The sequence below is a fragment of the Sipha flava genome, unplaced genomic scaffold (genome assembly GCF_003268045.1).
Source record: "Sipha flava isolate LNK unplaced genomic scaffold, YSA_version1 330_pilon_pilon, whole genome shotgun sequence".
Lineage (NCBI taxonomy): Eukaryota > Metazoa > Arthropoda > Insecta > Hemiptera > Aphididae > Sipha > Sipha flava.
The window spans coordinates 436,564-463,721 of NW_020273020.1; the positions used below are offsets into that span (position 1 = coordinate 436,564).

General features: G+C 27.9%; 2 protein-coding genes across 10 annotated transcripts in view; one reads left to right on the top strand and one right to left on the bottom strand.

Annotated features, from left to right (window-relative positions):
- LOC112687089 (gamma-aminobutyric acid type B receptor subunit 2) overlaps positions 1-27,158 on the bottom strand; it is a 466,487-nt gene that overhangs the window by 421,795 nt on the left and 17,534 nt on the right. The gene's annotated exons all lie outside the window — the stretch shown is intronic.
- LOC112687091 (UDP-glucuronosyltransferase 2B9-like) overlaps positions 1-27,158 on the top strand; it is a 48,002-nt gene that overhangs the window by 19,507 nt on the left and 1,337 nt on the right. For 6 of the 7 annotated variants that reach the window (XM_025559640.1, XM_025559638.1, XM_025559639.1 and 3 more), the window contains 4 exons: positions 4,884-5,123; positions 5,522-5,701; positions 12,469-12,700; positions 24,633-24,852. In XM_025559640.1, the coding sequence (XP_025415425.1) occupies positions 4,884-5,123; positions 5,522-5,701; positions 12,469-12,700; positions 24,633-24,852 (872 nt within the window). Of the gene's footprint in view, positions 1-4,883; positions 5,124-5,521; positions 5,702-12,468; positions 12,701-24,632; positions 24,859-27,158 lie in introns of all 7 variants that reach the window. The other variant, XM_025559641.1, reaches the window with a different exon arrangement.

Here is a 27,158-nt window from a genome sequence, read left to right on the forward strand (position 1 = left end):
CCGCGATTACCTACATGCTATCTACAAACATTCCCCCCACGCGCAATGACACATCTTCGACTGATTTAAATAATAAAAGGCAAACCGATAACAATTCCTAGTGTTGTATTGATTTATACAGTCCAGCAATCATGATGTATAACTATGTAATCAATACTAATTGTTATTATGTTGAACAATGTTGATATCAACACGAATCCCATATGATATTTTGATGCACTATATACGTATAATGCACAAGAATAAATACAGGTAAGCATTATCACAGAATCAGAAAAAATATATAATTTCGGACTTTTACAAACATTGTTTGTGAAATCAATGATAAATAAATATCCTAAGATTTACCAAAACTCCATTGTAAAAGTCCGAACTGCTAAAATCATTCAGGGTTTGGTCAAACAATAATGCATATCCTAGATTTTACCAATCGCAGTCGGTAAAACCTAGGATTTACCGGTAAATCCTAGATCTCACCGGTATTCGTACTATTACTGTAACCGTAACATACATATAAAAAAATAATATATATATATATATATCTTTCTTTCTACGATATACACACTAACTACAATTTTTTTTCTTTTTACATTTTCACGGACTAAGGATTCTCGAACCACGAATATATATCAACAGTATACTTGGTCAGACCCTTTTACTGGTCACATATTTTTAAAAAATAATTATTTTAGTATCACATATACATCATGTTATATTAGAAACTATAAGACTATGTTATAAATGTATTATTCTATATATCTCAAAAACAGAATTTAGATGTGATTTGGGCTTGGTTTTATACTTGGTATTAATCTTAAGTTAATGCTTTAGCATCAAAACAAACTGTTTAGTTGAGTTTAATTAAAATAAACGTTTTCTTTGAAATATAAACTGTCTGTTAAAACTGAGCAATGCATAGAAAAAGAAGTATTTTAAAAATATATGAAGTTCAATCAAAAAGTAAGTGTTACGCGAAAGTAACGAACTACGGTTAAGTATTTAATAGGGATCAAATGTTTTTTTCTAAATAGATTCATTAGTCATATTTTTTAGTTCTATTACCATTTATTATTATGAAAATAATCAATATTTTTTCGATATGAACTATATACGTATGTACATTGAATTACCTACTTTCAAACATGTGCATTTATTGATAGTAATACCATTGATTTTATTATATACATACTATATATGTGTATTATAAAATCAATGGTAATACATAATAAAGTAATATAACAAAGCAATTTAGTACATAAATAAATAATACAACCTATAAAATACATTTTTAATAACTAGTTTAATAGATAATATTATTAATAAATATATATTTTTATGTTAAAACAAATATAAGCCTTAAGTTGATAAAACGCATAAGGCAATATATATTTACGTACAGATGATGATAAAACGAAAAATAAAAACGATTCCGGGCTTAGGTTTGGTCCAACGACCAATATTAGACTCATCGACTATCAGGCTCCAATGATAATATTACGGGTACTTACACCCGACAGTTCATGAGTGTAAATTGTATGAAAAAATTGGAAAATAAAACGGCCCTCCATGTTATATACATCGTGTACGGATAAAGAAAACACGAACCTCTTACTCCGTTTTCCTATAACTTCCTCCACTACTAACCCATAGTTATAGGGATACCAGATTTTGAAATCCCTAAACCGGAACATCATATTGAATGACTTTTTTTTTTATGTAACATTCATATGGAAAAAAAAATAAGTATATAATTTTGTAATTTAAATATTTTTTCACTGATACAAAAATACATTATTATTATATATAATTAGGATTGGAATTTTTTACGTTCTTAAAAATCGTTAAAAATGACGTTAAAATAATGCAAAAATGACTGAAAAAGCTCATAAAATGCATTAAAAATTGTCGTTAAAATTTATTTAAAATAGCTTAAAATTTAAAAAAATTACATTACATGTACATAAATATTTTATTTTACTTTATATATTAATAAATAAAATATTATTTTTTATTGTTATAATGAATCACGAGAGCGTTCAGATTTTCAAATAGCAATCCCCTCCGCTTATAAGTTTTTGTGGATAGAAAAGCTCCTTTCTAAATCTACAGAAGTTACAGGTGAGTATTTAAAGTACGTAAAATCACTCGCTGTTAGATCATCCAGAAATTCATTTTGTGCACCTTCTTGTCCATTTAAAATATTTTCCAAAAATGAACGTAACTTAAAATTATTGAGCTTACTTAACGGAATATTACATTAAAGAAAGTCATTAGTTAAATCTAAAAAGTATTCTGACCTATTTGTGTGACCTGATGTATCGGCAATAAAACTTCATAACATATTTTTTTTTCTTCTTCAATTTTTTCTCTTTGTTTTATTCCATTTATATAAACATATATATGATATATGTTATATATGTCTCTTGATATATGTTGTTATATGGTAAAAACGTTTTTCAGCAGCAACTTTATCATTGCATACCTTACATAACAATGCTAATCCACCGGTAGAAAAAATCTATAATCTATAACATTTAATTTTATATTCAAAAACGCCAAAAATGATTTAAAAACCCTTAAAATGCCCTAAAAAATAAGAAAAATAACCTTAAAATCAAAAATCTTCAAAAAATGCAAAAAAATTTAAAATAAAATTTCTTATTCTTATTTCAAAATACTTAAAACATATTTGCAACAAAACGAGCATCGTACAGAAAGCTTCAGAAAAAAATGCAAAGTGCATCGAAATCCTAGCACTATATATAATATCATATTATATATAATGATTAGAAAACTATAATATAACTATATGATGTACAATATTATTTTATGTTTTATAATTATATAGTACAATATTAAATGTTATTTTCTCTGAGCTTCTATAAAAGGACACCGAAATATGCCTTTAAAATCGGGATGAATGGCAAGTCTACCTATTTACAAGATAACATTTCTGGTTGACAGTGGAGAATAACTTCGACGTAACTTGAGATCGTTTAACCTGATAAAAAGAAATTATTTAGAAAATAACATAGTTGTTTTAACCACAGTACATAAAAAAAATCAAAAAAAAAAAATCAATCATCCAAGATCAAAGGGATAAGACTGATTATCACGCACCAAAAATCATACCAAATCGCCATTTTCATTGAAAACATATCTGTGTCATTTTTTTTTTTTTTATCCACATCGTAAACGGACATTAAAATATATAACTCAGGGTATAAAGAGTATTAAGAATAGAAGTATACATTTTAGTTATTTAACGACTAACGAATAATGTTTTGTTATAATTTAACGGGTTCACATTTAATGGGCGGGACCCGTTTCGTCCAAAAATGACCCTGCTCGTTACGCCCAGGTACCTGTTTCGCCCAAATTTTATTTTTATACGATTCCCGTTTCATCCAGAGTAGTTAAGACCATTTTAAAATTAAGTTGGCAATGATTATAATATTTTAATATTTGAGTATCATTTAGCGTTATCCAAAAAACACCACAAGGAGGTGATTATCTTTGTTTTCCAATTTTTTTTGAAAATAACCAAAAGTATATAACGTAGCAGAACACGAACGTTTTACACAACGCCAACGAATTGCACATATATTTACATTATTTGAACCAAAATAATATTTATAATTATTAAACATTACCATATCTTGGTCTCTTTTAGTTTTTAAAAAATACATCCATTTTAGTAAAATGCGTGTTATGTTTACACGTCGACGTCTCGTATACGCACCGACCACGATCAAAAATAATCTTTGTTGTCTATTATTTTTATAAGTTATAAGTAGGTACCTATTTTATACTAGATAAGATAAGTTACGGTGATGATGCAGCGCGTTTATAAATTCATTTTTTCGGTGTGCTTTCGGTATGAAACGGGCTACGCCCCATTTAATATGTCTTCAAAATCCAAGTTTTCCAATTCTATACTGCGCATTGGAACATTATACAATAACACGACGACGATATCCGTGATAGGCACGATTATCAATAAGGCGTTCATTCTTAATATTATATACTTAAATTTTGGTGCTCAAATTTAATTCAACTATTCGTTGTACAAATATCAAATTGATTTTATGTTTTAGACGTTATTCCGGCATATTTACCGAATCGTAAAAATTAACACATAATATTATACTATAATACCAAAGTGTAAAATAATCTTACGATTAATCGTCGTACATCAATGATTTGTAATTTTCATTAATATATTAATGTACAAATTAGAGTAAGGATGTTTACGACCAAAAAAATGGATAGAATATTGTCTGTGTATACCCCAAAAAAATCAAAATACAATTACAAAATATTTTTAAACACTAGTGTTTGTAGGTATTGTGAAAAAAAATAATGTGATTACAAAAAGAAAAAAAAAATCAGTATATTTAAACATTTTTTAACACCTTTTACAGTATTTAATGGAATTTTCATATTTTATAAGAAAAATGATTGTGCATAGAATGCGTACCTGTTTAGAATTAAATTTGAATTCTCGTATGAATGTACGCGTACGACTATTCATTGTAGTTTGAATTCTCTTTGTAGTAAACATACTCTTTACATAATCATCCACAAAAATATTACTCAATAACATTATGGAAAAATGTGGAAAAAAATTTGAAATCATAACTGTTTTTTTGTAGAACTTAAACACGAAGAACACAAATAATTTTAGTAATATTAAAAGTTTTAATATAAATAATTGAAATTCTCGACCTCAGGTTAACTAAACGTATTCCGCACTTTAACCGTCTCGAAAATGTCGTATTATCCAGTACCTTACTTCCTCGATCCTTGTAAATGATAATTTTCTGTTGTAATTTATTTTCATTTGAATGGTTTTTTTTTTTTTTGTTATGCCGCGAGGTCAGGTTTTCAACACCGGTTGTTTCGCGCTAGTTGCTAATCAATTCGGAGCTCCAATCATCGGCATAACTTCGACCAGTCTCTACCCATGGTACAGTGGTATGGTAGGTGACGTGGCGACACCTTCATACGTGCCGTTAAACTTATTGCCGTTCACCAGTCGAATGACAGTTAAGGAACGTTTGATAAACACCGTGATTTTGATGACGTTGAAAATTTACTACAAATACAAGTATGAGCCTAAAGTAAGTGGATCACATAATGTTTTTCGTTCTGATAATTTTCCTACTACCCTCCACGCATCGGCCACCACAAGACTCCACTTCCATGCTTTAATTTTATACTTTTATGTCAGACTTGGAATGATGAATGGAATGGTTTATTTGTGGTCCATACATCGAAAGAAATAAACAGTCCATGTGAACGAAGGAACTTTATGAAAAAAGCAGAATAACAAAGCTGTGTAAAGTTTATACGATATTAATCGGATTGCGATCGTTCCAATTTGAATCAATATTTTTTCTGTTAAAATAACTTTAATCAACACATTTTCTGTATTTTCAAACATTTTCTACTGGAGTCACTCCATCGAAATTATCCTATAGTAATATCCACTTTTAAATATTACTTGCTTGATTTATAGGCTCAAGAAATTGTCAACAAATATCTGGGAGACATGAATGGAACAGTATCTGAAGCCATGAGTATGATAAATGCCGTCATCATGAACACGCATTTTGCGTTTGGATTTGCACGGCCATTGCCTCCGGGTATCATTGAAGTCGGAGGATGCACTTACAAAAGTCCAAAACCTCTATCAGAAGTAAAGGACATCATATAAAACGACATTAATATCGATACAATTTTTAGACTAGTGATGACTAAATCGACATGGTTCCCTAGATAAATACTCGTAAACAAACGTGTGCATATCCGTATAAATATTTGAACTAGTAGTTAATCATTTTTGATCTAATAATGATCTAATAATTAATTTACAAGTTAAAACCAAAAAAAGGTGTGAAACATATTTCGTAAAAATGGACACAGATTACATATGGCTCCTTTTTCATTTCGGAAACTCTCGGACATTTACTGAAAAGCCACTAGAAACTTCTAAAGTTACACCTATTCGAAGTCCCAAAAAGTACAGTACTCTACTTCAAACATATAAATGAAGCAGTATAAAACTTGCACGCTCCTTTTTGTTCCAAAAAATAGTAGTTCGTACTACACATTAAGTGTAAAAAAGTACCTCACATGTGTCACTCGTTCCACTCAGATTTTAAAAAACGTGTGCATATAATAGTTTCTCATACCTGCACGAGACAGTACGTTTGCCATATACTACTTGTTTTCTCATACACTTTTTTTTTTTTGAATAACTTTTAAATGTCAGTTCCGCTTAGTTCAGATAGGCTTGAATGTAATTTATAAATAAACTTTATTCATGCATGTGACGTCGAAAACTAATATCGTATTGTATAGGTATTATAAAATCCATGGGTTACCAAATCGCTGTTAGGGGTATTCAATAGATAGAAAAAAAAAATCGGTCTTCCAACATTTAGTCAGATAAATTAGAGTTTACTACTACTATAGAATGACCAATTACAAAACGTCTTGTTTTTCAGCTTAATGTCTCGTTGACCAGATAATAACGAAACAAGACGTGTATCATCCCATTTGTCAGGAACTGTTACATTTTAATCTTGTTATTTTCTTGTTTTTCTCTAAATTAAAAATTGTATTTTTAATTTTAAATTCTATAAAATGTATCCATACAAATATTACAAATATATATCAGATAGATCATTCCCTTTAGAAGTTCTGTATATTGAAACAATATTATTTTGCAAACAGTTCCAACATTATCAGATTAATAAATTATAATAAGTATATTACTCGTATATTTATATTGAACACAATAATTAAGTTATTTATTTAGTATCGATTTATAACATTAGAGTTACAATCGATCATTCGAATATTTACGTATAAAAGGTTGTCCGTACAACTGATTCGCTTCGTTTCGAGGCACAATTTTTTACAGCACCTCCATCTGACATATCCGTCTGCCCGCTTAATCATTAATTTGTGTCCTTTCACTACTAACAAGTCTCTCCCTTTTTCCGAACTCATGTGGTGCATTTAATTTTCCATTTTAAAAAATCTATATAAAACATTAAACTAAAAAAATTATGAACACTGATTGATACAATTGAAATCATAAACCGACATCATATGCGTGATTATAGTGTATTCACGCCTGTATAGGAATTTGTAATATAGATAATTCATAATTTCATTCGATATTGGCACTATCGAGTATAGAAAATAATATTGTGATATTGGATCAGTTCTAATATTTACCGTATTTAAATTTGGCAACGTTGCATGAAATTGAAAATAACGTAGCGCGCGCAATCGTAAGTTTAAAAAGATACCACCGATAATAAGCACGCGCAGTCGTATCGCGCCCATCATAACACACCGAGTTCTCTCGGCTGATTTCAAAATATGAGGCAAGATTCAGGCATCAAGGCAGTCAGTAATTTTAACACGGCTGTTTAGGGGAGATAACATTTTATGTTCCACGCAATTGATTACCTATCTGTTGATACGCAAAATACATCAGCTTTCTAAACTGCCCTTTAATGTATATTGTTCTTTGGTATATTATTACCTATTATTATTATTTTGATGTAAAACACTTTCGGCCAAATCCGAATAAAACACATTCGTCTCCGAAGTCTGAACTCCAAATATGGTTCAATGCAAAATTATAATTCATTCAATGTCGATTTATTCAAAGTTCCAGGATTGCGCGTCATATTAATTAGTTACTAATCGGTGTCTTTAATATCGTTTTTTTTTTTTATAATATGTATTATTAAAAACTTATGATAAATTCAACAATCACACTGCATATATTGATTGTAAAAAAATGTTTACTATTGAAGAGCACATCAAGTAATTTATTATATTACTTTATATGTAATTCAATACAATATTAAAGGTTAACAAATTAAATAAATATAGTCAGATAATAATTAGGTTAACCGTAGGGTTTACGTCTTTATCAAAGAGAATTCCTTAGAAAAGCAATTTTCAATTTCCTGATGGATTCAAAGAAAATCTGTGCAATAATTATTTCCTAGTAATAATATAAAAATAAACGATGATAATAATAGTACATTTGATTTTAGTAATAATTTGTTATGATCTAGAAAAAAAAATTATTCTTAAAATTTGAAATTTTTATTTAAGTTAGTAGTGATGGTTGTGTGATTTTGAAATAGATATGAATATTTGTAGATTTAAGTAAGAACTCTGAATGTATTTCAAATTAAAACGCAATTTTTTGATGTTCTTTTCCTGTTCATTCAGTAGTATTTTTTCCCCCCAAAAAAAATGTATAGTTCAAATATAAAAATAATAATTTAATATTTTAGTTGTAGTATAATTACTAGTTTTTTTATCAGTTTTAAATCGTATTTATACAATATATTAAATACATTTCAATTAATTATAGTGAACATGTATATTACATGATATATAACTTTTTACCACGCTAAAATATACGAATTATTTCTTGAATTATTATTCGCGTTACCCTTATTACATTTTACCACTATTTTTCGAATCAATTAATGTTAAACATAATACTTTCAACAGTAATTATATTCAATTAAAAAATAATATAACAATAATTACATATTATATAATAGAAATAGTTCAGAACAACACTAATTTTAACCACCATAAATATTGTAGTTCATTCTCAAATTGAATAATTTTATTACAAGACGTATCTGTTGTATCATTCTTTTTTATGTCTGTTATTAGTTATATCAAGCCAAGTGTTACTTTTAATGATACGTACGTATTAGTTATAAATAATCCAAATACGTCGAATTGCACACATTATTTAGTATTGGTAATTATTCGAATAATCGAAATTCAAATCCTTTAATATGATTACAAACATCAAATATTATTATTCACGTACACAATAATACCTAATGAAATAATTTATCTAATCTATACATGATTTTAATTAGCCATTTGTAATTTATTTTATTTACCAATTATTACTATCGTGTTCTCATCCGTCAATAACCCGTATAATAACTATATTTCTATAAATTACGATTGTTTAAATGTTAATAGTATGAATATTATAACTGTTCTTCAATTTTTTAGTTATAATACTTGCATACACAACCTATACAAGTACAGCTACAAATGTTTGATAATAAATTTATGTCGGTTGGACTTGGAACCGCGAGCTCTGGAATTGAACTCGATGAAAATCACAAAATATATTATAATAGGTGTTTATGATATCATTAATTTAGAAACTATTAGAAACGCAATAGACCTTGTTATACTGAAATACCTTTCGTTGTTAGTAGGCTAGCAAAAGTGATGGATAGAGAGGAGGGAAATTATGATTTCTTGATCTAATTCCACTAGTCCTATTTCCGTTGTTCGTTTTTTCATTATCGTTGTAAGGCATACGATGGCAAAAACGTTTGGACAGTATAAAAAACTGTATTTGTTCAATCTAAATCTGATCTAATACTAATCGATTGTTTTTTTTTTGATTTTTTTCTCAATTTACAATAACTTATAATTTTTTTCAAAAAGGCAATATTTATTTTTGTGGTAATCACCACTAACGCTTGTATAACTGCAGTAGTGAATAATTGTATCGAACAATCTAAAACGCCAGTCACGTAATTCATTTTAGATAAACAAATACCGTTATGGGTTTCCGTTCACAGTCTTCCCGGATATCATTCAATATTTACAGCCCGACCTAACTGACGGCGCTATTGTTTTCGGCCAACGGCACGCATGATTTTCTTTCTTTTACCCGAAGGATCACCATAATATAGAACAATAGTTAATATACGGTGTAACAACGGCAAAACGAAGCAAATATTACACGTCACACGGCTAATCACGCCACGACACGGCAACTGAGCACGAAGTTCTCTATATATACCTACTTAATATTCACTGCTACTCCAGACTAATGGAAAAACAAGTGTCCATCAAGTTGTTTGCCCGAATCCTGAGAACGACAAATAACCATTACACCGGGTGATGGAGATTATTATAAAGCGCATTTCATTCGTCTTGTTTTTAACACGTCGACCATTATATGAACGGGGAGAAAAATTGAAAAAAATTAAAGCTCTAAAATAAATATTAGCAATTTATTATTATATACCGTTGGTAAATCGCGTGATTATTGCACAAGTAGTTGTTGTCATCATCGTCATTCTAACAGTTTTATTATGTTTTCTTATAAATCTTCAGACTCAAGTGGCGATCCTTTACGTTTCTTTTACACAAGTTTGCTTTCAAACGCAATTTTGTTTATTTTTTTTTTTTTTTTAACATCAAACCCCAGTTTTTATTTTATAGTTTTAATTGCTTACTTGCGACGTTTACCTCCTCTCACTTCCATCGGTTACGCTCACTGTCGGAACATTTTATCTTGGACCATCTTATTTTTTTTATATCATCTATGCCTACCGTTTGTATTTTATATAGATATACCTCATTTTTCTCAGTTTCTCATTGTTTTTCGCACATTGTTTTTTATTAGTTAATAGAATTTCGTTTAGTGCTAGTTTTAAAAAAATGTCTTTCACTTTTCTGCTCTTTCTCTTTTAAAAGAATATCCCGCCGTTACCGGAGTCATCTATTTCAACAATACATTTTTTTGGATGGAATGATCTTTGACTGCGATACATTTTGACTGAGAAAGGCAAAAAAAACGTCACCCGAAATTCATTACTCTGTACACGGCAAAAAACCGATATCGAGGTTCATGTCGTTTTATCAATAACTAACACTGTTTTCCAGTTCATCCAAATTATACGAAAGCGAATACATTTTCTTAAACACACCCGCTCAAAAAAATAAAATTATAGATAGTCATAGTATTTTCGATAAGAACGACATCTGTCTTGTTTTAACGGTTACCACGATATATAACGGTAAATATACGGAGATTAAAACTCAGTGCCAACGGATTGGGGTTCACTCTTTTTAGTTCTATTGCCATTTTAAAACCATAACAATATCCGTAAAAGGCAAGCAAGCATATTAATGATATAATTATTATATTTAATTTTAAAACCTAGTAAAATAATCATCACTGTTATAATTTATAACTAACCCTCTACATTAAATTACCTAATAGCTATTCAAAACTTAATTCAAATTTTTTGTAATGCATAAGAACTCGTTGAAAATATGATAAAAACTAATTCATTTTTTAAAAAACCGTCCATTCCTAAGATATTTTCTTAAAATAAAAATTTAAACCCTTGCAAATAATTATTTACTATTGGTATGAAATATATAATAAAAATATAAAAATATATAAAACGACAACGTTATGGAATGATGAGACTCCTGGCCAGGTGAAACACCATGGTTGGGTGAGATACAGGAATATTGGCTATATTAGTCTATTAAACTTGAACCTAATGTGCTATTGCTCTAAAAAAAAAAAAAAACGATACTGAATGAAAGAAGTCTGGAAGATCAGTCTATATTTCTAAATAAGATTGATACAGTAGAAAAACTAAATTTTTTAATAACGTTGGTTGAACTTTTAATACTCTAACTATCGCAACAAAAACATGGAAAAATTTAAAATTTCAAGTATCTATAAACAACATAGAATTCATGAAAATATTACACAACTAAAAAATATCTTTAGTAAAATAACTAATGTATTTTAATAAAATATCATTGAAATATTCGATTTCGTCAAAATTTAATTTTGTGACGCTTCTAAATTATTCTTGTAACCTTCCAATTATTTTGTTTTTAACTGTATTTAGATGTATTTAATTTTAAAACCTTAAGTTAGAATAAAATAATTAGATAAAAATTTAATAATTTAGGAATTGTTGACAACGAAAAGTTACGTTCTTTTTTATGATTTTTAATGTTTTATCGACATTTAATTTTTGTTTAAATTCCAAAAAAAAATTAAATTCTATATTTTATTTTTTTATTCATTATTAAATAGTATTAGAAACTTAGTATTAAATTATCAAGACTTTTTGTCAAACTAAAATGATTTTATCCACATTTTCGAAAAAAAGTTAAAATAAATAATATATTCTGAAAATTATACCATCTATAACCCAATAAAATATTCTCCCAGAAATTTTTCATGATTGAAATAGTTGGAGCAATCATTCTGTAATTTATTTAATTCAATTAATTTCTGTTCGAAATTGTGTATTCAGACTTCGAAAAAATAATTAGTGCTTGACAAAATAATAATAGAGGTAAGATTTTAAATCTGTATTGAAATTTTAAGTTTTTTGTAATTTTTTCTCCGTTTTTCTCATTATTCGGAAAATTATTGAAAAATTAAAAAAAAACTATCCCCTCATAGTTTTTTAAACAAAACTTGATATTAAATGTAAACACTTCTCAGAAATTCAGATATAATAATGCGATTATATGACTTATATATCTTACTCAGTATTTTTTGCACCATACTATACATACCTAATATCATATGTATTTGACACGCATCTTGTACAGGATTTGGAACGGTTTGTTACGAGCGCCGAGCGAGGCGTTATTTACTTTTCGATGGGTTCCATAATTAAAGGTGCGTCAATGCCGATGGAACGATCTCTGGCCATGTTTCGGGCGTTCAGTCAGCTAAAGGGCTACAAAGTGTTGTGGAAATGGGAAGACGATACACCTTGGCCGGAAGTCCCGTCTGACAATGTCATGTTCGTGCCGTGGATGCCTCAATTCGACGTGCTCAGTAAGTATACACACACACATACACACACATAAACGTGATGACCGTAAGTACCTGTCTACGATCCCACGACAACTGCAATACAAGAATCGACTTTCTAATAAAATGTCATTACTTTCGTCATTTTTTTGTCATCTCATAATTTTAATTTATTTAACCCTGTTCCGATCAAGATATCCTCTTTTTTCGGAATAAATTTTGTACTAATTAAAAAAATAATTCAGGAACACGTTTAAATTACATTTAATTCATACAAGGATTCATGCCAAATCTTATTAAAAATGGCCGTTTAATATGCGATTAAAGATATTTCGTTGGTTGTCTCAGGGCCGCTCTTAGGATTTGCGAGGCCCTCCTAGTTCTCACCCTTTACTTAAATACTTAATTATAAATAAAATATTTTATTATAATTATAATTTTTTAATTTTACGATAGCAAAAAGTAAATAATACATTTTATTATTTACTTATATAAATTATTATAATATTAGACGTTAACTTTATTATTGATGTTTATATATATATATATAAAAAAAAGTAGAATATTGAAATACAAATATATAAATTTAAACAAAATTAATTTTCCTCGCTTTTGGATGATGTTATATCTCCAAGTAGCAAGTTTAAGCTGTGAAATGTACATGGTACAAAAAAGGCTTTTTGATTTTCCGAAATTATTCGAGATTGTACTCCCTTATACTGTCCTATCATATTTGCCCCATTATCATACGCTTGGCCTCGACAATCTTTTAAATCAAGGCCAAGTTCTGTTGTGATTTTAATTCATTAATTAAACTAATTCCAGTTGTACTAGTTACATGAATAAAACGTATAAAATATTCGCGAATACTGGATTAATTATTATATAATACCTCAAAAATACGTAATATTAATGTTAGTTGTTCTTTATGACTTATCTGGAGTGCAAACTAATTGAATACTATAGTATTTATTTTTCTTCACACGATCAATTATTTCTTTTCTTATCTCTTTCGCCATAATACTTATTAATTAATTTTGCATATTAGGTCCTAAGTAATGATCATGAATTTCATTGAAACTTATTTTCCTTAAATGTTCGGCCATAATAGGATCAAATTTCGCAATCATTTGAATAAGACCCAAAAATTTACCATTGTTTTCCGCTAAAAATTGAATACAGGAAATAATTCTTTTTAAAACATCACGCCAACGTTCTTTTTCGGAATTAATATTTTTTTGAAAATTTGCATCAATAGTTGTATTGCATTCAAGGCCCTTTCGTAAATTTAACCATTTGTTTTATGCAACAATGTGATAATGAGATATTTTGTGCTCTTTTAATCGATTTCCTACATGTTTCCAATCTGAAAAACTTTCAGTGACCAAATTTGAATTGGAACAAGTAGACAAAGTTGATGGAAATAATCGACAGTAAAAACAAAACAATTTGTCTTTTGATTTTGAATATACAAGCCAATATATAAGAATTTTTTCGTTATTTGACATTGTTCTTTGGTAATAAATTGGATTAAATTTCCTTCCGTTTTCATTTAATGGGAAATCAAAATTTTTTAAATAATTTGAAGGGCCACGTTTTACTAAAAATATTCTTACGGAATCAGACATAATATCAGGCCACTTACCTATATCATCGTCGAGTTGTACAGTGTTATTAATTTCAATATTGTGTTCATTACTAGATTCCACTTCGGCATTTTCTTCACCAGTTCCATTATTTTTGGATTGGTTACTGTCACCAAAAATACTATTACTATATTTATTACTTTCAAAAACGGTTGATTTATTTTTTGGAATTATAATATTAGCTGAACTATTATTTTCATGAGAGTGACTATTTTCACTTATAAAATTTTTATCTAAATATTCACTGTCATTAGATGTTTCTATTTTAAAAAATTTATTTAAAGAGCCACGTTGTGATAGTTCATTTTTTTCTTTAACAGCCTGTCTTTTTCTCTTTTCAGATCCACTCAAAAACGTTCTGTTTTTATCACGGTCACGACCACTCAATTTAAATAATTCAAATTTAATAAAAAAAATAAATACAATGGTTTTAATAATATAATAACTACTAGCCCGTTTATACGTAAACGAAAGAACTTTACTAGTGATTATCCGGTATTCGTCAAGCAGACGCGCGAGATACAGCAATCGTACCACTCATTATACTTGATATTTTTAGAAATTTTGACGAAACACCCCGCTCTTCCCCTACATCAGTGATATGGGTATTCGTGTGACCATTGAATGGCACGTGTCAATAAGATAAAAACCACCACGGTCGTTCATAAATAATAAATAATAATCATAAGATAATATAATGAGATAATGTTGTCGGTCGATGAGCAATAAAAGTTATTACATATTGAAAAATGATATAAATGATTTTACATTATATCATATATCTTTTTCTGCAATTCATAATTCCGAAAAAAGTTTAACATTCAAGTGCGAGGCCCCTACAATGCGCGAGGCCCTGGGCATGGGCTCCGCAAGCCTCCCCTCCCTAAGAGCGGCCCTGGGTTGTCTTGAAGTACATTATGAATATGGTTTACAAGATTTACACAGGGCGATCACGTTGAAAAAGCGAAACTTAAGATATTTCGAAAATGCTGAATATAGTTTTTACTATATAAATAAATAAAATAACATATATTGTTTTGTATTTTAATCATTCGAAAGAAAATCCATATTTTTCAATAACAAAATATTACATATTTATTATTTTCTATTTTGTTTGATCATTAAAATGGTAAAATCCACGTTTTACAACAGTTATAATTAAATAATAAATATTTCCTGATCAATTATACAACATAAAGATAATGTCATATAATATAGTAATAAAAATAATATTATGTCTTTGCAAAAAAGAAAATAATGCGTTTTTTCTACAATTGCAAATCGCGACATAAAAATAAATGTTATATTAACACGTTTAAACCGTTTGCTTTGACTGTTGTAGGCGGTGCAAGCTTGAAATCATAATATTATGTAGTTATATTTGCACCATTCGCAACGTCACTGATTAACCACCTTAACCATTACGTGACCACTGAACAATTTATATTACACATAACACAAATTCTATGGAAAATTAAAAATAATAATAATAATATTATTTTACATAAAAACTTAATTCAAAACGATTTCGATTTACGATATGGTCTAAATGTTTAAACACAAGTTTCCGTTAATGTGTTTGACCTACAAATTTCTTAAATTTCATTTAAATGGTGATAGTTCTTAATGAGTACAATTCACACTCACATGTTTAAGGAACAGTAGCATTTTTTACTTGTATTACACACAACACAGTCACCTTGATAAGTCACATATAATTTTTATAAATAATAAAATTACTTATAGTAGGAGAAAGATTATTGCAATAAATCCAATTATAATTTTCGAATTAGCAAATATTTATAAACAGTTTCAGATGTTTTTTCTCAAAGCCGATATTTTCATTTCAACTCTAATCAAATCACAGTATATTTTTTTCTTTTTTTATCTTTAAATAACATTATTCATTTATGTTTTTTTTTTCTAATTACACATCATCCTCGAGCAGAATTATTATTTACAGAGAACTACGAATATTATCATTATAACATTTTTGATGATTAGAATTTCTGAATCTTTTATTTTTACAAAAGGATAATGGGATCCTAAACCGACATATTGTTAACAAACGTAATATTTTGAAGTAATAATCTTAGTAAAAACTAACATAAAATAAATAATCATAGATTTAAATTAATTTTCTAAATGTTTCATTTTAATTCCAAATACATTTTTGAACGAATTTTTTTTCACATTTTTATGTCTCGTCCTAATAATTTGATGACATTTTATTCATATAATATGGGGCCTAAGCTGTTATCATTAATCGGATATTAGATTAAACTCATCTATATACATATAAACATAGCGTTTTCAAATTTAGTCTGAAAATAAGGGCTACAGCATAAGCAAATAGACTGCTGTAAATACTTATGTACGAAAACGTGCTGTGCATATTATCTCTGTCGCATCATTAAAGACATATATTAATCGTTATCTTTCGACCCTAATATTATATTATATAATATAAGCCCCATTTTTGGCGTCACTGCAGTAAAAGGATAGAACGCTAATATTTCATTAGTAAAATACACGAAACATCTTTCTGTTGATGCTTTATCGCTTTCTGTAATGGACGTAATTCAAAGGATAGAATAAAAAGGAGACTGCTTTTTCCGACTCCATAATCTAAAGCGTATTATTGTGGGTTATCTTCATATTTATTTATTTTTAATTTTTTTTTTTCACATATGAAAACAATTTTAACGTTTAAAGATTATTTTCATCAAAATTAAACGAATGTCTTATAATATATAATATATATTATCTCTGATATCGATCTAATGTAATATCATAGCGAATTTTATATGTATATTTTATAATTTTATAAAACTAATCACCAAAAATCTTCAGAAAAGAATTGAAGAAATTTTTATGCAAAAAAAGTTAGACCATTTAACAATAACTCTTCTGAATTATCAACAGTTGATAAATATTACACTTTTGAACCATGAATTACAAACTTTAAGAAATTCTGAAGCTTGCTAAATGAAATTCGTAATGATACTCATCCATAGTAATTCTTCAAATCGTTTGTCAACATTGGAAAAACTTTATTCATTTAAAAAATGTTTTTCGGGTCAATCGTCTGATCAAACGACATAACAAAAGAAAATACTGAATATATAACCATTTATCTTGACATAAACGTGAAAAGTTGATACTGATATATGTTTGACTTTAGTCAGTTCTGGAGAACTACTAAATTGCATCCCTTACCCGGATGTCCACCTATAAACGTAATCTTTCTTTTTGGTATTCAACCCTTAAGGTTAATTTTGTAATTGGATATTAGCTCTCCACTCTTCTCAGTTCTAAGCTAGCCTTTTCAGTTCGGTGTAACTTGTTAGTTCAGCCTCGGAGATTATTTGTTCCACAAATTAAGTTTTCGAACGTAATTTTCGGACCTCGTTCTCATAAGCACAGAGCAATCGTAAAACTAAAACATGCACTCAACTACTACGTAGTTAAAATATGCATTTATTCGATTAAGATCTTGCAGGACACTCGGGGTCTATAGACAAAATATTTATATACAACAATAATGAAAATAGTCAGTGAAAAGCGATCGTGTTCATTCCGTTATTTTCAGACTGAATGGTAACCGTCGATGAATTCAACACGTGATTTGTGATATCATACGAATCAATCAAAAAACCACGAGTATACAACACGTAATATTTAGTCAAACGTCAATATTTGACTGAGGTCTATATAGGGGTATAGATGAATTGAGCTCTATGTTTTAAATAATCGTAACTTTTTGTATACGGCTGAATTTCCGATGATTTCATCAGGGAAGGGATTCCTTTCTTGGGCACGTAATTAGCAGGAATGGCGATTTTTAATGGACTCCTTGTATAACTTTTATTTTGGTAATATCTTAAAAAAATTAAAGAATTAATGTTTCAATCGAATTCTATGCGGTTTAGTTAACAACTTCGTTTACTGCGAACTCCAATGCAACAGTAATAGTGTATACTTTTACAAGATACCGTTTGACGGACACTATTACTGTTTTTCAGAAAAAGAAAATTTTCCATTACCGATTTCTACTAACCTGTTTATTGCATGATAAACTAAAAAAAAAAATACTTCTACTGTCAACGTTTTTCTTTCCCAAAATCTCACCGTTCGCCCGTCCAACTCCGAATCATTGTTGTTGTTCAAAATATTCCTGGAAAAATCCCGTCAAAGTTCCGTGAATTTCAGTGCTTTACTGGCAAAGCTCACGCCGATTGACAACCACTTCGTTTATACGTATTGCTGACAAAGTATGGTTTTAAGCGATTGTAAGTTACGAACGGTAAAATCGAATGAGGCACAAGACGCAGCACATTGACAGATGCCTGCACATTCGTGTATTATATAAAATGAAACAGCGCTTTCAAACGGATGTCCTTAAATCAAATTGAGCGGTTCCACAAATAACGTTTGTTATATTCTTCAGGTGATTGCGGCGTATGAAGTTTATTCTCGAGTATAATGTTGTATTACTGTTATGTTTTCCAGGTACCAGAACATAAAATTTCACCCAACCGATTTCTTTAATATAACTCCGGTGGCGCATGTGTTAGACAACAGTAGTTGACGTGTAACATTGAATTTACAATATCTTTAAGAAAATGATGAAGCAAAAAAAAATCATCGCTTATCTTTCATTATCATGATCGTTTTCCTAGACATTTTATTTGAAACATCGTAATTTGTAGAACTTAATACGATTATGTGCATCGTGATCAGGACTCGACATAATATTTGGTGCATTAAATTATTCGTTGTGTTAGATATCTTCCATGCATAATTTAATATGTGCGAGTATTTATGCCAATTGAAAGTATAGTCGATTTTGTTGATTTAATATTTATTATTTTATTATCATAATATAATATTTATTTTCCATGAGTCTATGTGATTCTAATACATATTATTATGTCTTTGACTGAGAGTGATCAGTCAACAAAAACAAAACAGTTCCTAACTAAACCACTTAGAACCCTATAATAAAACTACGTGTTTTTATTATATATCTAAAGTAAAATATTTTAATCCAATATCCTAAAAATGTTCTTAGTACTTTTTAGAATTTAAGAATGATTGAAAGCGAATAAAACGATCTAATACGTAATTCATTGTCTTATGCATGGAAATAATACCGTTATTATGTATAATATTCATGCTAAAATCAACAGGCATGACCCGAATGTTTTATTAAACCGACTAAATGACTGAAACATATACATGTATACACAAATAATTATGTCCAATGGGTTTTTTTTTCAACTTTTTGTATACTTGAAATGTATTGTAACATATTATTTTCCATTAAATAATTGTACAGGAAGTTACGCGTTACTATTACAGTTCAACTCTGATTATGATATACCTAAGTATAACGTTTAAGCTTATTGTAAATAAAAAATATTATTCTACATCGCTATTAGAAATATGTCTATGCCACTCTCTGTTTCTCTCACTCTATCCCTATATATTTATCTACATATCTCATTTTCTCCTCCTTTATCTCGTTAACGAGTTAATAATTAACTTAAATGCTGATTATTAAATTGTGTACAACGAGGGAGTTGTTGCGTATGTACACAATTCAAATAAATGGATACTTCATTTGACGCTAGAACGATTCGATTTCAATGTTCTATGATGTGAAATACTCGGCTCGGTTAATAAACTTCTATGGTACTAAACTTCAACACTATTATGTACCTTGTATTGTTGTTTCAAATAAGTGTACGTATGCACGACTTGCCGGAGGAATTATTGATTAGTATTGAATTTGCTGTGTATACGTAGAAATATTATTTAAAATAATTTCGCATTCTGGTTTGATTAGTCATTGAGGCAGTGAAATTCAAATGAGCAATGATCATTACTAGGGTGGCGCAACTGTTCTTTTGTTAAATTAAAAATGATTATAAACAATTAAATACGATTTAGATCTAACTAACTAACTAACCTTAGATCTAAAAAAAAATGTATTTATTTAAAATTTGAACAATCAAATTATTTTATATTTTAAGTTGCAAAATATATTATTCACGTTCGAAAAACGTACACAAGTAAATAAAGCAGAAAAAACTCAATATCATTACTGTCCTATGAGGTCAAGTAAGATTATAAATAAAAATACACTTTAAAAATTTATATAAAGTTTTTCACATTAACAAAGTTTTCTAGTTATCATAAAATCAACTATAACTGAATTATTTCACCCATAGTTCTACATCCGGTTAGATAGAACTTTTTTTCATTAAATTATTAAATAAACCAATTTTTTTCTGTACAATTTTTGCATACTAATCAATAAATAATATTTTGAGTTTTAAATTTTATTTTGATGTGTTAAATTTTACCAAAATTCAAAAATTCATATGACAATAAAAATAATCTAATCAATTGTATTTAAAATCACATTATTTGATTGATTTTATTAATTTATTTTTATTTATTAAAAAAAAAAAAAAACCATGAAAAATTTTCTTTATCCATGAATAATTCTGAAATCGTTAAATAAAAATACCAACCACAAAAATAATAATTATTTATATTTATTATATAATAATAATTATTTATATTTATTATATAATAATAATTATATAACTTCTCTTGCTTCAGATTTATTATTTAATAATTCAAAATTCTAAGTTCCTCAAAATTTCAATAAAATAATATTTACATTTAAATCAGAAAAAATTTAATATGTAATATGCGTCATAAAAAATTTCATTTCCGAACTAATAAGCTTTTTTTAATAACTTTTAAGAGATAAGAAAATAAGTAAAATAATAAATAATAAATACACCTATTGTGTGTTGATTACTCTTCTAGGAATATGAAAGTGTTCTTTTGAATAATAATTCTTGAACCAAATTCTGTATTTTGATTTATAGTGATAAATTCAAAACCTATGAAAATAAATACATTTGGATTTTGTCCTTGGGACTTGTCAAACTGAGTCAAACAAAACTATTACCATTATATTTCCTCGTGATTCTATACAGTTCTTCAGATATATTTTTATTTTCTGCTGTTCATTATTAAATTACAATTCTAGAACAAATACATTTTACATAACCGTAGCAATTATTCATTGAAAAAAGTTGTAAAAATACAAATACTTTTATCCCTCAACGGGGTTTTAATTAAAATCTCTTTTCCAAAATAGATTATTGTTATTCTATAATAATTTTTTAAAATATGCTTAAAATATTTTATATGTACATCACCTTTTTTGGATTTATACTTAAAGTTTGTATACAGTATTTTAGGCACATATTTGATACAAATTTCTTTTTAATAAATAAATAAAAAAGTTATTTTTACAAATTCTTTTTTTAAGTATAATATTAATGACATAAAACGTTATTTAGAAAAAAATTAAAAAAATTAATTTATTTATTTATTCAATATAACCACAGTAAATAATTAATATTATAATTTACGAATTCATAATAAGTTCCTGTATATCCTATAATTATAAACGAACTACGAACTACCATGCGAATTTGGTTTACGGTTGAACTGGGTACTCCGATCGGGATAAATTTAATTATTTATAATACACTTGATAAAGGATCGTATAAATTATTATCGTTTGATTTTCAATTGTAAGCAAATCAAATCTAATTACTTAGATGTTGTATAATAAACAAAAAGTGATCACCTGGTTTCATTGTAAATCGTTACCGCTTATACAGTAGCTAAGAGGAAGAAAAAAAAATATTGTAATGATATTTACATTATGACTTCTAAAATGTCAAAGATCATCGTAACACATCTCTAAAAATACAGTAAAAATATATACCATGTAAATAACAACATATTATTCAATATTAATCTTCAGTCAAATAAACAACAACAGCAATCGTACTTTATAATACTATAAATAACCCCGTAACCAATGTAACTTCAGTTCAGTCCGAATACAGACTTAGGCTCCGGCTAACCATTGCCCAACTGTGTTATTATAAAATGCAAGTGTTGCTGGTTAAATAATATCAAGTGACTGTTAGCTATTTTCATTTGAGTACATTCATTTTTTTTCTTTTAACCTACTTATTCTTTGCGCTTTGTGGACTTTCATCACATAGACTAAGTAAAGAAGTCAGGAGACTTATACTTTCAATATAAAGGTAAGAAATATATTTATTATAATATTATAATAATTAAATATAAATATAATATAATAAAAGGTTCATTAGGAATTATAAGTATTCCATGTGAATAGGTAAGGTAATGTATAAACATATACAAATATATATACAAACTAAAGGACCCTATTGCTCATCTCTTTCCGTAATAAAATATAGATTATAATAATATTATTTGGAAAATCATAGCACTGCAGAATCCTGAGCCTGCCTTTTATATTTGTTATTTCTCTAAACCGTATGATACTGGTCTATATATTTCATTATAAGGTAATGTGAAGGATTTTACCACTAAAGAGTTATATCTAACGAACCACTAAAAATCTCTCCATTACAAAGTGGTACCCAACTAGTTGGCTCTCTCATTTTTTTATTAACATAAAATGAATACAAATATAACTCGAGAATAACCTCAACAACCACAAACAACTCTTAAATAGAGTTTATAAAATATATAGACCAGGATCTTACGGTTTGTTTGTGATGAAAGTCCACAAAGCGCAAAGAATAAGCAAGTTAAAAGAAAAAAGATGAATGTACTCAAATGAAAATAGCTAACAGTCACTTGTTATTATTTAACTAGCAACACTTGCACTTTATTATAACACAGTTGGGCAATAGTTAGCCGGAGCCTAAGTCTGTATTCGGACTGAAGTTACATTGGTTACGGGGTTATTTATAGTATTATAAAGTACGATTGCTGTTGTTGTTTATTTGACTGAAGATTAATATTGAATAATATGTTGTTATTTACATGGTATAATTTTTTATTGCATTTTTAGAGATGTGTTACGATGATCTTTGACATTTTAGATGTAATAATGTAAATATCATTACAATATTCGTTTTAAATGATATTATTTTCTTCTACCATTCCTCTAATGTTACCCCTGCTCGTTCTTCTCGTCGTTAAGGATATTATTTCTCCCCATCTACCTTTACTAATTTAATAATATTTACTTTGAATATAATATATACCTTCACTAACTTTGTTTTCAAGGACACAATCTTTATAAGTAGTTAATTAAATGACGATTACACTACAATAAATACATAAGTTTACGGAAAACAATAACCGTGCGGGTAACCATGTATTAAAAATTCTTTAAAAATTTAAAGGATCGATAAAAAATAATAAAACTTGCAATAATAGTTCCATCTAAGAATGGCATACCATTAATTCCAATTAGTTCATAGTGACAGACTTCGTAGGTATTGTTCTTACAAGTGAAACATTTTAAATGGTAGAGACTATTAATTAAAAAAAATTACGACTAAGTTATAATTATTGATATATTTGTTGGAATGGATAAAATTTAGATATTTCTTAATAATTATTATTATTTAATAATAAAAACATTTTTTCAAGAAAATCGATCTTCAAAGGTGAAGTAGATTTTTAGTAGATCATGGCTGAAAAAATTTTGGCCACCTCTGATATATGATAATATATTTTCGTCGAAAAAAATATGAGTATGTGTAAATAATTGTTTCAATAATAGTTGAGTATATTTTTTTTTTTTTCATAAATTTTATTCCGAACACACGTGATACATATGCACATTACATTGAGTACATACATATCTGATATTATGCAATCATTATAAAAAATCTAAATAAATAAAAATACTTTGAAGTCAGAATGACATTACATTTTTTAATAAAACTTACGTACTTCATAATACATTTGAAGAGGAAAAAAAATATGATTTTTCATATTTTTTTCATATGGTTTTTTAGAAAATCAAGGATTTTCCTTCGTAATCTTTAAAAATGTATACGTCAATCCCCAAATTACATAAATAAAATACAATAGAAATGAATCGTTTTTTTTAATTTGTAATTGAGTTCAAGTGGATATTATAAAACAATTGATGGTTTATGATATTGTTTGCATGAAAACAGATACAATTATGAGATATGTAAATTTATATCAACATGAATCACGTTTAAATTTGGTGCGCATCTTTCTTTAGACCTTTGTTTTCGATATTACACGAACAATATTTTTTTTATAATCAAACTTACCACACATATCACGAGATTGGTAGTATCACAAGAATATTATGATATTGTACGTTTATGTTTATTTAACTTGAACTAAAATTTTGTAATAACCATTTTTTGTTCCACTATACGTAGATCATCCAAACGTAAAGCTATTCATATCACACGGTGGCCTGATGGGAATCCAGGACGCTCTTTATTCGGGTGTACCCATTATCGGCATACCTATGTTCGCCGATCAGTTTTCAAACATAAATTTTATCGTCCAAAACGAATGTGGACTAAAGCTACAACTCGAGCAGATCGACGAACGTACTGCCTATAAAATGATATCCACCGTGTTAGAAGACAATAAGTAAGTGTGAGTATTATGTATATAGCATTCATTAGTTATTTTTGGCTACCACGATATTAGCATAAGCTTATTACTTTATCAGTTAATTATTATTCTACAACAGAAATTCATGATATTTGAAAAAAATATGCACTACATTTCTACGGACGGAACACAGAAAATTAAAAAATTTTCGAGTGCTTTAATCAGTTCTTAATATTATAATAACATTGATTTTATTGTAACAGCAAGAAAACTATCGATAAACGCAAAATTTTTTTAGGCTCAAAAGCATAGTCTTCCTCGTACGAAGTATGCTTTTTGTAGTATATGAAAGATAGATAAAGTGAGAGAAGGAAGGATTTATCGGATTGGAATGTGTTCGCAAAACCTTTGTATTACCACACATATAGTTGGTAAGTAGTTAGATATAATTTAACGGACCACGGATATGCCATACGACCGGATAAAGGAGAAAACAGAATTTATAATAATTATTACACAAAATCTTCTACACCCACAACAGCGTGGTTAAATAGAGCATATAGTTGTTTGCTCGTATTATTATAATTATTATTAGGATATAGTCGTTGTTCGTCTGAAAACTGTTATCCAAACGAAAATCTTCGAATAACAAATATTTTATACGTCGATAGGGGTGATTGAGAAGTAAACGTTATGCTGTTGCATTGCATTCAAATAAATATGACACATTTTTGATCCACAAATATAACGAATGTATACAAACACCACTGTGTATATACGTGCGTGTGAAGTACAATGGCAATAATCGCGTATGATTTAACCCGAATGGCGGAACGGAACAAAAGCGGTAAAACACATCGTCAATTAGTTAAATTATACTTTTCTTTTCTGTCAAATTATTCTACAAATAAAATTACAGAGAACAAATATACTACATATTGAAATTTAAGCACCCAAAAGACAGGACTTGAAGCGAAAAAATATCTTGTGCAATACACATTTTTATGATAAAAATGTGCCCTCCTTATGTAATATGGTAATTGGATTTCGTATATGTCCCTTAATGAAATATGTATATTATTTTCGACGGTAAATGAAGTTATAAGAAAATTAATTTCCACATCCCCATGGCGAAAGTGGTTCAATACATTACTAAATATATATCTGACGATTTACATTTCGTTTCAAAAGCAATGAAAACATCCTGAGCAGTCGACAGCCGACTACCATGATAGAATTAATATTAGAATTTTTTAGAATTAATTATAATTATAATTAGAATTAATTAGAATTAATATTATTGCAACAAAACTAAACTCCGATAGAATAATTTTATATAAAAAATAAAAAACGTAAAAAAACACTTAATGAAAAAACATTTTTCTAGACTGACACTACCAAAATAAAAAATTAATTTTGATGAATTACATATATAAAAATTATCACTCATTATCTGATTATCTGGCATTAATTCTCGAGATGCCTGACGATATACCTCGATACTATATGATAATAAATTATCTATTTCCTAATCACGATGTTTATTTCCATTACTATAGTAACAATATAAATAAGAAAACTAATAAGTTGAATTATGATTAACATATAAATAGAATTATAATTAATAATTTTTATTGATAGGAATATCAATATGTTGTATGAGATAATTCGTAATCGGTTTTTTTCGTATTATTAAAAATTGTCGAAATTCTTGAACGTTGATACAGAAAAAGATTTATCAACCCTATTAAAGTTGTCATTAAGCCACTCCCTTGAAAATAACTCAAACTGAATAATTTATTATAATAAAAGAAATTATTTTTTGAGTCATAATAAATCTTCTGAAAATATATTAAACAAATTTTTTTTATATGATTATTGTCTATTATGCGTAGATACTGTTTTTATTGCGAGTTTCTCAGTGCTACGTTTTGATAAGAATAATCGCCATGGTATCCGGATTTTTGCTCTTTTTAAAATTTCAAATTATTTTCTTTCCACCAATATCCTTAGTTTAGTATTCCTAATAATCTTTTTTATATTAACGGTTTCAAGTAAGAACTTTATTAACACAGCAAAGTATTTTGAGTTCACGACGATTTTCTTTGTAATAAAATATATTAACTTAGACTTTAATTATAGGAACTCAATATTCTAGCATAGTTTTTTATGTTGAAAGGATATTTATTATTACTTTCAAATACAAAGACAGTAAACTCAATACTGTGATCTTATTGACATGATATACATACATATATATCTGATTTTATCTCATACGATTTCTACGTCAATGTGTATTTATTAAAACTTCTATAAAACTTTGTTAGCTAACGTTAGAAGGA